The sequence below is a fragment of the Scyliorhinus canicula genome, chromosome 7, assembly GCF_902713615.1.
Source record: "Scyliorhinus canicula chromosome 7, sScyCan1.1, whole genome shotgun sequence".
NCBI lineage: Eukaryota > Metazoa > Chordata > Chondrichthyes > Carcharhiniformes > Scyliorhinidae > Scyliorhinus > Scyliorhinus canicula.
This window is the reverse complement of record NC_052152.1, coordinates 36,391,621-36,405,233: the sequence shown is the minus strand read 5'-3', so window position 1 is coordinate 36,405,233 and position 13,613 is coordinate 36,391,621. Positions and strand designations below refer to the sequence as shown.

Here is a 13,613-nt window from a genome sequence, read left to right as displayed (position 1 = left end):
AAAAAGAATAAATGCAGCTAATTTCTTCTAGTAGATGTTGTAGAGTTCACTAGATGGAGGCTGACCATGCTCCCTTATTAAAGTGGTTGTCAAGATTTAACTGTAATTACAATGTGTTTTCAAAACTGCAACCTATTTTATGATTTTATTACAGTCCATGCGAGGATTTTGGAAAAAAATACCTGTGCAACTCATGTACAAAAGTAGTCAAATAAGGATACTAAAACCTTCCATAGTCCAGAAAGCAGCCTTTGATTTACTAAAACTACCCACACATGTGCCTTGGCCGAAGGTATGCTGATAAATATGTTTTCCTTTCCAATTTTTGTAATTTTTCTGTACAGCTTTTAACTGAGATCACAAAGATTGAAACCAGCATGAATGCACTCAAATATATTTATTTAATCGAGCAGTCAGCTCTGCAGAATGGTTTGAGCTGAAATTTATTTTAAAATTCCATTAATTCCCATTTGACAAGCTCTGGATTAATATTCACCAGTCAAGACACTAGGAACTGTGTAGGAACAGTCTGGTGCAGCATGTTTCCTAATGTTCTTACTTGTAAAGGTCTTGTGGTGACATAATTGACCCACCTTGCTTGAAAGCTTTTATATACCTGATGGCAACTGTCCACAATTTCATTGCCAAGATGTGCTTCAATGTACTGCACAAAACAACAAACAAAACATTGCTATCCAATATCTCCAAGCACTTAGTCACCACCTGTATTCATAGTTCTAACGGGTTTCTATTAATGGTGGAAAACCAAAGAACATCAATAGTAATTATTCTATTATAAGCCTTTCCTCTGACACTGACCCTCACAATGAGCATTAGTTCCATTCTCAGGTCGTAAAAGGGCTTGTGCTCCCAGAATAACGTGAGCTAGGAATGCGGGTGTGCACATGATAGCTAATTGTGTGGCTGCCAGATTTAACCATTTTCATAGCTGGTCAACTTGAACAAATGAACTAAAAAACCCCACTGCAGCTTCTCCATGTTCAATTACCCGTGCAATCAGGAGTTCTTCAAGGAAAGCACCTTTTTTTTTTTCATTTCCGAAGGCTGTCCAATGAGTCAGAATGGGGAATGGTTGAAAGAGCTTTCTCCTTGGGAAAGACAGAATGGAGGTTTTATTGAAAGATGTCCCTGGGGAAAGTGGGATACCCAAGAAATGTCCAAAGTGTGCAGCAATTGTGTAGCAAGCAGTTTTCTGGGTATTTTGCCAATGGGAAAATAATTTGGATTGGGGAAACATACCAAGGAAGACTAATCCGAAGCAGGAGGACTGCTGCATTTGAGTATGTCGAGCCCGCAGTCACAATATCTTGTCACACCATTATCACCAATTGCAAAGCCCTGGTCCCACCTTTCAGTCTCCTAAACCTAAGAAGCTGCACCTGTAATATGGTGTCTGCTGAAGAACTTCCTGTTCTTCACACAAACTCCAATAGATTTTCTCGCTGATTCAACATTTGGCTTCCGGAATTATTTGCATGTTCCGTTTTCACCTTTTCTCAGCATATGCAGTGTATGTGGCTCACTGCTATGATGCATGGCGTGCTGCTGTAAAATACTCATCTTTTTTTTCAAAAGAGAAAATTACACCATCAATTTGAGACAAACTGAACTAACAGGTGGCAGTGCCGCCAGCCCGTAACCTCTGGGTCACCAAAGGAGCAGTTCATCGGGAGAGTGGGCCAGAGAGACGTTGGTGGCTTCGTGCCAATCCAGCAAACTAATGATTCACTCCAACTTCAACTTCCACCGTCCATCACTAAGGGGCAGCTAAAACTTCCCCTCTCTTAAAAGGTGGTGAGAATAGCTCTGGCCTAAATACTTTCTGGAATATTGGGGGCGATTCTTCAATATTGGGTCCAAGTGTTCGCGCTGGCGCGAACCGGGCCCGGGCACGGCGGGGTCTGGCCCCTGGACCAGCATGACACTGGAGCGGTTCACGCCGCTCCAACCTCCTTACGTGATGCCAAATGGGCGACGTGCCAACCTGTGCATGCGCAGTTGGGCCACGCCAACCTGCGCATGCGCAGGGAACTTCTTACGCGCGCTGGCCCCGACCCAACATGGGGTTGCCGTGCCAGAAAGTAGGCCTGGGGTGGGAGAGGCCGGCCCGCAGATCGGTGGGCCCTGATCGTGGGCCAGACCCCATCGGAGGCGCCCCCCCCACAGGCCACCCCCTGATCTTTCCCGCAGCGACCAGGGGTGAACGACGCTGGCGGTACTCTGTCGTATTGGCGGAGCCGCTCGCCCCATCCAGGCCGGAGAATCGTCAGCCCCGCCGATTCCAGCGGCTGCCGCCGCGCCAAACGCGCCGGCGCAAATGGCACCGATTCTCCACACTCTGAGAATAGCGCGCCGGCGTTGGGGCATCATGGCACGGTTGCGGCAATTTTCCGGCCCGGGGCTCGGAGAATCGCCACCATATTCTTTTGTTTTGGGGGGTCTCAAGATCAGGTGCCTAGCATAAAGGCAGAGATGATGTGATCACTTTAAAGCGCTGCAGACTCTACAGCACTGGTTTAGATACATCCACTTTAGGGGAGTTAGATAGGGATAGCCAAGAGGATGCACCGATTAATAAAAGAGCACCAGTGGGGTGGCACAGTGGTTAGCACTGTTGCCTCACAGCTCCAGAGCCCCGGGTTCAATTCTATCTGTGTGGAGTTTGTACTTTCTCCCTGTGTCTGTGTGGGTTTCATCCGGGTGCTCTGGTTTCCTCCCACAGTCCAAAGATGTGCAGGTTAGATGGATTGGCCATGCTAAATTGCCCCTTAGTGTCAAAAAGGTTAAGTGGGGTTACGGGGATAGGGTGGAGGAGTGGGCTTAGGTACGGTGCTCTTTCCAAGGGCCGGTGCAGACTCGATGGCCAGAATGGCCTCTTTCTGCACTGTAAATTCTATGAGGAGAAGCAAATGGTGATGGACTCAGAGATTTGCACCCTTGAAGGACTGCCGACAGACCTTATTTATCAGCAGGTACTCTTTATGCAGTGCTTTGTGAGCTCAGCAAGCTATATGCAGCGATATGTGGCTGCGCAAGAACATTTTAAGTACCTGCAGAATGGGTGCCATCTCCTGAATGTTCTGCTCCTACAGATATGTGACTTGTCTGCTCATATGTACAGTTTTGCTCAGCAAGCTGTGCCTGGACTCTAAATCAGAGGAGACTCTTACTTCTGATCGACAGAGTTTAAAGGATTTGCTTTTTAAGAGCACCTTGATGACCGGCTTTGAGTTCTTCAGGGCCAATCAAATGAACTACAAATCCCTGGTCATTTAGAAAGGGCAGCCTGAAACTGGAGAATGATCTGAGAAGAGACAGATGAAACCTTCAACTCTCGGGATGAGCACCCAACCTGTCTCTTCTAACCCCCAAATCGGGGGGATTACTGAAGAGACAGGAAGTGAGGCTGTGTCAAAGCCATCTAATAATGCAGCAGATTAGGCCAGCTCAGGCAGTAGTGCTGATACAGGGCCACTCCGGTGATAGACCTGGAAGCCACCCCAACACATTCCGTACCTTTGCTGCCCTCCATGCTGTTTCTCTGTGGAGGCGCACTTGATTAATTAGCTGATTTAAAAAAAAGGTTATAATCAGCAGGAGGCTTTCTTTCCCATGAGATTTCATGGGGTTTGGAGTCGATGTTGAGGACTTCCACGGCCACCCCTTCCCAATGTGCACCACTGTACCCCCACCTCCAGTGGGTCTATCCTGCCCCTGAGACAAGACATACCCAGAGATAGTGATGAAGAAGTCTGGAATCTTGACTGAAAGATTTAATCCGGTGAGTATAGCTATTTCAAGTTGTTGCTTGACTGGTCTGCCAGCTCCTACAATGTTGGGAGAAATACTGAGATGTTAGTCAGAAGGACTTTGCAGGGACTTTCTTGGGCATGTATGATTTACTGCTGTTTGTATAGATTGGTGATGAAGGCCGGGGAGTTTGACCTTGGACTTTGGGACGAGTGGAATGTAGATGAGTTTATAGGAACTTTGGAGGCTGCAGAGTTGTTTTCAATTACAGCCTGTTGATTCAATCTTTCCACACTAGCTTGCCCAGTCTTGCATCAGCTGAGGTCACTTATCCTTCCACCTTCTCTGTTGACAAGGATGCAGAGTTGGTGCCATTAGCTTACTAGCTTCCACTCTTCTCAAGTAGTGAATCTGTAGAAGATGCAAATGACCTTTTGAAACTTGGGATGAAAGAGTACAACTTCCTCTCCCATTGGAAGTGCTGCTTCAACATTTCACTAGTGCATCAACTATTGTACTGATTGTACTTTTGACTGGTGTTCTGCGCTGGTCAACAGCACAATGGCCATCCATCCATTATTCTTGCTCATTCGAATAGTTGTGTCACCCACAAATGGATTGTGTCAGAAACCTCCTTCTCCTTCTGCTGAATTTGAACACGGTGAGGAAATCCAAGGCAGCCAGTCGGAAACTGCGCCCAGCACTGTTTATAACTCTTAAGAATTGAGTTCACGGTAACGTGACTACTGCCAAGGGGAGTGCGATCCAAAAAGAGCACTGAATGGAAGGAAAACAACAACAAGCGATGAGCTTAAAATAAAGTTTTATTTCACAAATTAAATTATTCAAGTTAACGTGAAAGTTTTACTAATTTGACAACCTGGTGAACAGCTTGCAGGTTTGATGTGCTTGTTTTGGGCAAGTTGCGCTCAGAATAAATCAGGTGTGGGACTAATTTATGTGTATGAATTTCTAGTGTCAAATTAGGGCACAGCTTGGTCTCAATATTTTAAACATCTTTTTCCTCTGAAATTGGAAACCCAGCACCAAGTATGCTGATCCTATCTTCCCGATTCTGCAGACTGTGCTGGGGAACAGCCTTCGACTGCAGCACTGTGAAATTTGCGGCTGCCTTTCCTCTCTGGTTCGCATTGATGTTTGGATCTATTTGGTCACTCCACAGAGATTCACATCACCAAGTCAGCACTTCAGTAAGAACTGGTCAAGGACTTTGTTTCCTGTCATCTGATTTCACACTTCCACTGATGAGAGCAACTCAAAACAGCCCGTCAGAGAAGTGAAGATCATTTTTATTGTTTTAAGTCCAAAGTTTTTCCAGAACTGAATAGCCGGAGTTTAGAAGTACTGTTCAGTTATTACTTTTTTGTGCCTTTCACTTGGCGACTCCTGATTCATATAGGAGGAGCTGTCACCTCGTTGAAATAAAAGTGTTTAATCATGTAGCTCGGCAAACTGCACGTACCTCCTCACAGGATGTCATTTAGCTACTCTTCCTTAGCTCCCAAGATAAAGAACAATTACTTTGTTGGTAAGCCCTCTAAATTTACTGAAAAGTAACGTGCCCGGAGAACAGATATATTGTTCAACTGATCCCAGGAATGAGCACCAAGGTTTATATTGGATCTGCAGCAAAGAGTAGTAGACCAGAAAATCAGATCGACCCCTTTGATGAAATTTAATGTGTATAAGCATTCTTTTGTGCCAACTTTGTGGTGATTAAAGGAATATTCAGTAACATATTGTGTCTTTATGGAGTATGCATTTGTAAGATTCGACACTCTTAGTAATGACTGGGTAAAGTGTTATTTGCAACGGTCTTGCAGTTTCGATTAGTTGTGCTTAAAACATTTGTTTATTTTTCCTCTGCTATGATGCCTTTGTGAATACACTTACATTTAACTTGTTGTTTTGACAGCCACCTCAATATCCAACAACTGGAATTATTGCAATAACTATGGCACTCACTATGTGTGATAAAGTTCACATAGCTGGCTTTAAATATGATGTATATAATCCTAATAGCACTTTGCATTATTACGGCAGTGATACCATGTCAACCATGAAAAAGGTATGTCACTGAATCAATCCCAAGTTCTATATATATATTTATTAGAAACTTATTTAAATAACTTGAGTATCGATTTCCTTATTTAACGGTATTTTCAATTTCCTACTTGCAACAGCTTCAAAAACTCCAGGGATTAGTGAATATTGTTGGTTGTGAATTGATTTTGGTTAGAGCTGATATTTGCTTGCCTCTCATCAGGAATTTCTTTGACCACACAAACACCTTTTATAGAATTCCATTCAGCAGTTACGCTAAAAACTCCAGCTTCTAAGTCTCTTCAATTTCATGCACACAATAACTAGTTCCGAGTATCAATTTATTCCACTGCAGTAACTTCCCTGACTGTATGTTTTTTTTTTAATTCTCCTTTTTCACATTTTCTCCCAAATTTACTCCGACCAACAATAAACAATAATCAGTAACGAATGTGTCAATCCCCATATCAATAACAACGATCCCATCCTCCCACCAAACCCCAAACATTAGCCCGCATGTTCACTCAAACAAATGACAAAAAGGAATTGAGGATCATCCATAGTCGCCATTAACATACACAGCCCCCCTACCTCCTACCCACCCGCCCCAACTAATGTTCGATGTTATCCAGTTCTTGAAAGTGCATAATGAATAATGCCCATGAATTGTAGAACCCCTCCATCCTTCCCCTCAGTTCAAACATAACCTTCTCAAGAGTCAGGAATTCCAACAGGTCTCCCCGCCACGCCAGGGCACAGGGTGGAGAGGTTGCTCTCCATCCCATCAGGATCCACCTTCGGGCGATGAATGAGGCGAAGGCTACAACATCTGCCTCCGTACCCATTTCCAATCTTGGCTGGTCTGACACCCGGAATATGGCCTCCCGGGGCCCCGGGTCCAGTTTCACGTGCACCACTTTAGAAATTACCCTAAAAACCTCCTTCCAGTAATCCTCTAGTTTTGGACAGAAGCAAAACATATGAACGTGATTAGCACCCCCCCACCCCGGCAACGTTCACACACATCTACTTTCTACTCCTTCACAGAATCGCCTTCGTGAGGTGTGCTCTGTATACCACTTTCACCTGTATCCCCAACCTCGCGCACGAGGTGGAGGCATTCACTCTTCGGAGCACCTCACACCAGAGCCCCTTCTCCGTACCCTCAACCAACTCTTCCTCCCACTTTGCTTTGATCCCTTCCAGTGGTGCCCCTCCTCTTCCAAAATAGCTCCATAAACCGCCAACACTACCCCCTTCTCCAGTCCCCCTGTCGTCAGCACCTCCTCCAGCAATGTGGAGGCCGGCTCCTCCGGGAAGCTCTGTATCTCCTTTCTGGCAAAATCTCGAACCTGCATGTATCTAAGCATTTCCCCCTGCTCCAGCCCATACCTCGCTTCCAGCTCCTTCAATCCTGCAAACCGACCCCTAAGAAACAAATCTTTTAGTGTCTTAATCCCCTTCTCCACCCATTTCCGAAAATTTCCATCCCACTTCCCTGGCTCACATCTGTGGTTCCCCCAAATCGGCATTTCCCTTGACCCTGCCCCCAACCCGAAGTGTTGGCGAAACTGCCTCCAAATTCTCAATGAAGCTATTATTAACGGATTCCCTGAGTATTTCCCCGGGGCTATCGGGAACGGCGCTGTTGCTAGTGCTTTCAATCCCGACAAACTCTCCTCCACCTGACCCACTAGGAATCAGCCCCTCTGACCCAGCTCCGCACCTTCTCCACATTCGCCGCCCAGTAGTAATACATCAGGTTCGGAAGACCCAAACCCCGCTACCTACCTTCCCCTCTGTAGCAGCACCTTTCTAACTCTGGCCACCTTCCCTTCCCATATGAACGAAGTAATCATTCCTCAATCTCCCTGAAAAAAGCCTTTGGCAGGAGAATCGGCAGGCATTGAAAAATAAACAGAAATAGTGACAACACGTTCATTTTAACCGCCTGTACCCTACCCGCGAGTGACAGAGGGAGACCATCCCACCTTGCCAGATCAGCTTTCACTCTCCCCACCAAACTAGAAATGTTGTACCTGCAGAGCCCCCCCACTTCCTGGCAACTTGTACCCCCAGGTACCTAAAGTGTGTCCCTGCCTACGGAATGGCAGCCCCCCACCCCCCCCCACCCCTGCCCCCACCCCCAGCCAAGACGCCACAAAATACTCACTCTTGTCTAGATTTAGTTTGTACCCCGAGAAAGTCCCAAACACTCAAAGCAGCTCCAATATTCCCCCTATCGACACACTCGGTTCCAACACGTATAACAGCAAGTCATCGGCATATAAGGACCCCTGTGCTCTATCTCCCCCCCCCCCGCACTATTCCTTTCCATACCCCCGAACCTATTAATGTGATGGCCAACGGCTCAATCGCGAATGCAAGCAGCATGGGGGGGGACATAGGACATCCCTGCCTTGTCCCATGGTGGAGAGAAAAGTATCTCGAGCTGATTTTATTTGAGCGGACATTCACCCTCGGCTCCTTATATAGTAGCTTTACCCAGTTCACAAATCTTGGTCCAATTCCAAACCGTTCCAGAACTGCCATCGAGTACCCCCATTCTACCCGGTCAAACGCCTTCTCAGCGTCCAATGCCACAACCACCTCTGTTTCCTTCCCCTCCGCCAGTACCATAACGACGTTCAATACCCTTCTAACGTTTGAAAAGAGCTGCCTCCCTCTCACGAACCCCATCTGATCTTCACCTATCACCTTTGGGAGGCACTTCTTCAGCCTACCCGCCAGTACCTTCGCCAATACGTTTGCCCTTACTGTATGTTATCTTGTTTATTCTTCACCAAGATATCATAATACATTGAAAAGAAATACCATATCACATCTTTGAGAAATGGTTCAAGTGTTTTGCACACGATGTGTTGCTGTGAAGTGGAGTAGTGACACTTGCCGCATTAGCAAAGCATCTTTCACATGGCGATGTTGGGAAACAATGAGATGAATGACCAACTAATTGCTTTTGGTGATGGTTGAGAGAGAATCAAACCCCGAGGAAAAATCAGGATCCTCAACATCAATCCGGACCAGTAGAACCACCAACAGTGCAGCTTCCCCTCAATAATTGACTGAAATGTCATCCTTGATTATGAGTGGAGTTTGCAGCCACAACCTTCTGAGCTAGAAACTAGAGTGATACCAATTCAGCCAAGCTGCTATGATTCAGAGGCTCTCCAGATACCTATTCCATGGTTTTCAATTGAAATTTAACAGCAAGAAAAAAGTCTGAGGTGGAGTGCTCAAGAGTGGGCAATAAATCCCTTCTGCAACTGCTCAATGCATTAATTGAAGTCAAAAGATTTTTTTGCTTCAGATTTTTTCATATGGTAGAAAATGAAAACTCTTGACAGGTTGTACATAATAGGCTCCAAATTACAAATTGGGTCTATTAAGAAGCAACAAATTTCATTGTATTGTTGAAATATACACATCTAGAGATCAGGATTTTCCAGCTTCCCTCTGCCAATTGCTAAATTGGGATCAAAAATGAGATTGGCACATGCTTCACTGCATTACTGCATCACTGTCGCCTGGAGTTTTTGCTGGAAATAATGTGGCATTTGTGCCTATATAGAAATGGATGCATTCCTACAAATGTACAAATTAGGAGCAGGTGTCGGTCACTCAGCCCCTGCACCCTGATCTGCCGTTCGATAAGATCATGGTTGCTCTGACTGTGGCTTCAAATCTACGACATGCGGTAGAATGTATTTCCAGCCGTTTGACCCTCAATGACACTACGCCTACCATTGATCTGGTGGCCGAGATTAATCTGCATAGAGAGAATTTGGAGTACAGAAGTAGGATAGCCAAACCAACAGATCTATGCTGGTGTGCATGCTTGACTTGTAGCTCTTCCTACCTCACCTTATCAAGGTAATCTTTTATTTCTTTCTCCCTTAACCCAAGTAGCTTCCCCTTTAGCGTGACTGTCATATTCACCTGAACCAGTCCATGTAGCAATGGGTTCCACCTTCTCGCCACTCTGATTTTCGGCCCTGATTTTGGACACCCTCGCATTAACCCCGAAACCCATGGTGCCAAATTCAAAAGGATTTATAAAGAATTTTTAAGGTTGCACCAGTATATCTAAGACTCGCTGCAACAAATCTTTGTCCCCATTCGCAGCAGGCGTTTTAACAGAGGCTGGTAAACCGTCCAAAAGTATTAAGTTCTTGAGGCTTGAGCATAAGCATCTTGGGGAAACCTGTCACATTGAAGATGAGGCCCAGTTCTGCCAAAAGCTGAGACCTGAGGCCACATTTTATTTCAAAATGTTTTGAAGTCCCTGAGGCAGTTAATTTGAATTGGGTTTGGACATGAAATTGTGTACTTTTCCTGCTGTCCTTGCCTTGCAAATCGTTCATGGAACAAAAAGATGCTGAATGCTGAAATCATTCATGCTCCTCCTGGCCTCCGAGTGGAAAGTAAAACATTACTCCTTATAAACTTTCTTGACTTCTGACCTCGGTAGTTTTCCAATTAAGGGCAAAATTAAAATAACAGTTAGGACTATCTGTGTATTTAAAGAAAGACACCAACAGCTTCGGACTGATATTTTTGATGTTGCTTAGAAGAGCAGGTGAAGAACAAAGACCACGAGATTCAGCTGGATCATTGACGAGCTAGTGAAGGTTGACTGTGTGACTATTTACCTGCTCAATTTTTATCTGATTGGGGTTTAAATGGAACCCATAGTCTTGTACGCTTAGAAATTAAAGAAATCTCTAAGCTGACACATTGCTGCTTGATACTGCTGGCTCAAAGTAAATGGGTCAGTACCAGAAGGCTTTTTTTTAAATTTGAGAAATACAATGAAAACCTATTTTGATATACCAATTTATAAGAATTCTCCATACTATGATAGCAGTTCTGCATTCTGTTGGCATGAAACAGGATTGAGCTCTTGATATGATGATTGAAAGTTGCGGGTGATGTCTGCAGAATTATGGATGACAACCCTCGGAGACATGCAAATCATTCCCCTGAAATTAGTCTTTATTGCTAAATAACATGACAGTGATTTGGTGTGTTGATTTTAATGTTGTGGATGACTTGCCCTTTGCATAGTGCTTGGGTGAAGTAGCAAACATGAACTTGCAAAACCTTTTAATGCAATCCGGTAGAGTCAACATGGTTTTATGAAATGGAAGTAGCATTTGACTAAATTATTAGAGTTCTTTGAGAAAGTAACCAGCAACAACAGCAACCAGCAAATTGGATGAAGGGGAACCTGTAGATGTGGTGTGTTTGGATTTCCAGAAGGCAATTTATAAGATGCCACATCAAAGGTTACTGCTCAAAATAAGAGCTCATGGTGTAAGGGGTAATATAGTAGCATGGATAAAAGATTGGATCGGAGAGTAGGGGTAAATGAGTCATTTTCAGTTTGGCAAGCTGTAACTAGTGGAGTGCCACAGGGATCTCAGTGGTGGATCATCAACTATTTACAAGTTATATTACTGACTTGGATAACGTACGGTTGCAGAATTTGCTGATGACACAAATATAGGTAGGAGAGTAAGATGTGAAGAGGACAAAAGGAGTCTGCAAAAGAATAAAGATGGGTTAAGTGAGTGGGCAAAAAATTGATGGATGGAGTGTAATGTGGGAAACTGTAGCGGAAGGTTGAATAGCTTGGGCATGTGCCCATTGGAATTTAAAAGAATGAGAGGTGATCACTCAGACACATGTAAGACCCTGAGGGGATTTGACAAAGTAGATGCCAAGAGAATGTTTCTCCTTATTGGAGAAACTAGGGCCAAGGGACACATTTTAAAAATAAACGGTCTCCCATTTAAGATGGGGATGGCAGTGAATTATTTTCTTTTGATGGATTGTTAGCCTGTGGCTCTTTCGCAGAGAGCAGTGGAGGCAGGGTCACTGAATATTTATTAAGGTTGTGGTAGTTAAGTTCTGAATTGACAAGGGAGTCAAAGAGGGTCTATGTCGGAGTTAGACAGGAAAGGGGAGTTGAGGTCACAACCCGATCAGCCATGATTTTATCAAATGGCAGAGCAGACTTGAGGGGCCGAATGGCCAACTCCTCCTAATTCATACGACTGTATGTATGTTTGGATGTTCTCTCTGTATTTTGCAGCTATATGGGTCTTGCATTACCAAACACTAAATGTTCGTACCGGTGCTGATCATTAAAGAATCTGTTTTCTGTCAGTGCAGTGCTACTGCCAGATTTCAGTAACCTAGTGATAAATTTGCTCTGCATCACTGACCAGGAGGAAGTCAAGCCCTGTGAGTCAGTGTGATTTTTACATCCAAACTACAAGTCATGCCCATACCTAATGTGTGCTTTATGAATGAAAGTGTTATTGAAAACAAAGCTGGTTTGTTTTAATGTTTCGTATGATGAAATTTCTACCTATGTTTTGAGCACTATTAATTGTACTGTTACATTTGCAGATGGTGTACCATAATGTCACTGCTGAACAAATGTTTCTGAAGAAGCTGAAGTCATCCAATACAATTTTTGATCTGACTGGAGAATATTGAAGTAAGCATTCTTGTTGGAATTAGTGCTGCTGTATTCTGGTGAGCACAGTTTCCCGTGCTGCCTGGAGTCCTTTTTATACTGGGGAAACAAACCACTAATCGATGGACCGTTGAAAGATTGAGCACAAGAGAATAATCCCTTTTGCGTGTGGTACAGTGATGTGAGGAGTAACGCAAGCTGCAAATGCTGTGTGGCATCAAAAGCCACCTCCTTCTGGGACTCTCATGAGGGAATTGGGCATTGAGAAGACAATGATGGACTCTAGCCAAAGTGGGGTTTCATCATTAAAACCTCTGTTAACAAACCTTGGAAAAGAAGAAAAGTGGAATTGACCTTAACATCCCATTTTTGCTGGTTCTGGAGATGGAAAAATGTTTTGCCAGTGATTGCTGATTACACCATGGGATATGGTTCGGATGGTGACCTGAAGAAGCTGAATTTACATACACCTGCACAGGGTTCAAATACGATTAATATGCAGTCAACGTCCTTTCACGTGGAAACCGCATTCTTGAAGCTTGTACCCCCGTAATGTTACTTACAATCACTTTAATTGTGACAACCTAAATGTTCAAGTTGTTCATTTTTCTAATAGCTTAATTTTTTTTAAATGATGAAAATGTTTCCAGTAAAGAATATAAAAGTAGGCTTTTGGAATCTTCCTGAAGCTCTGTTATAGTTCATTGTTTGACGTGGTGACATGGAATTATCTGTTCAGCAATTCTACAGCTAGTTTCTCTAGTTGTGTTGTTTCGGTTTGGGCACAGTTGGGTAACTTATATACCAAGGTGACTAGAGATTCACTCTGATCTTTGTAAGATCATTCCAGTCTGTGGCATAGAATTGAGAAGCAGCATTACTTGAATTCAGGACTGAATTATGTTGTTTGAAATTAATACACTGCATTTATTGCTTGTTAATAGTTCAACAGATGGAGTCTCGTACCTTCAATTTGTAATAGAATGTTTGAGAAAATGTGTTTTTATTAAAAAAAAAATCTTTGAAGTCATTTCGTAAAAAAATAAATATCCACTTTATTTTGTGTTTGATGCATGATCAATGACTACTAAGGCAAGGTTGTAGTCCAACTGAAGGCTTTAATACGCTAGATGTTTCCCCAGCAGCTCAGGTACAGAAAGGAATGAATGAAAAAAAATGAAAATCCCTTATTGTCACGAGTAGGCTTCAATGAAGGTACTGTGAAAAGCCCCTAGTCGCCACATTCCGGCGCCTGTCCGGGGAGGCTGGT

General features: G+C 43.9%; 1 protein-coding gene across 19 annotated transcripts in view; it reads left to right on the top strand.

The window, feature by feature from the left end:
• The window catches only part of LOC119968866 (type 2 lactosamine alpha-2,3-sialyltransferase-like), a 198,039-nt gene extending 184,631 nt beyond the window's left edge, over positions 1-13,408 (top strand). For all 19 annotated transcript variants that reach the window (XM_038801782.1, XM_038801779.1, XM_038801778.1 and 16 more), the window contains 3 exons: positions 155-292; positions 5,708-5,860; positions 12,274-13,408. In XM_038801782.1, the coding sequence (XP_038657710.1) occupies positions 155-292; positions 5,708-5,860; positions 12,274-12,363 (381 nt within the window). In that variant the 3' untranslated portion in view covers positions 12,364-13,408. The remainder of the gene's footprint in view (positions 1-154; positions 293-5,707; positions 5,861-12,273) is intronic.
• Positions 13,409-13,613: the final 205 nt, after the last annotated feature.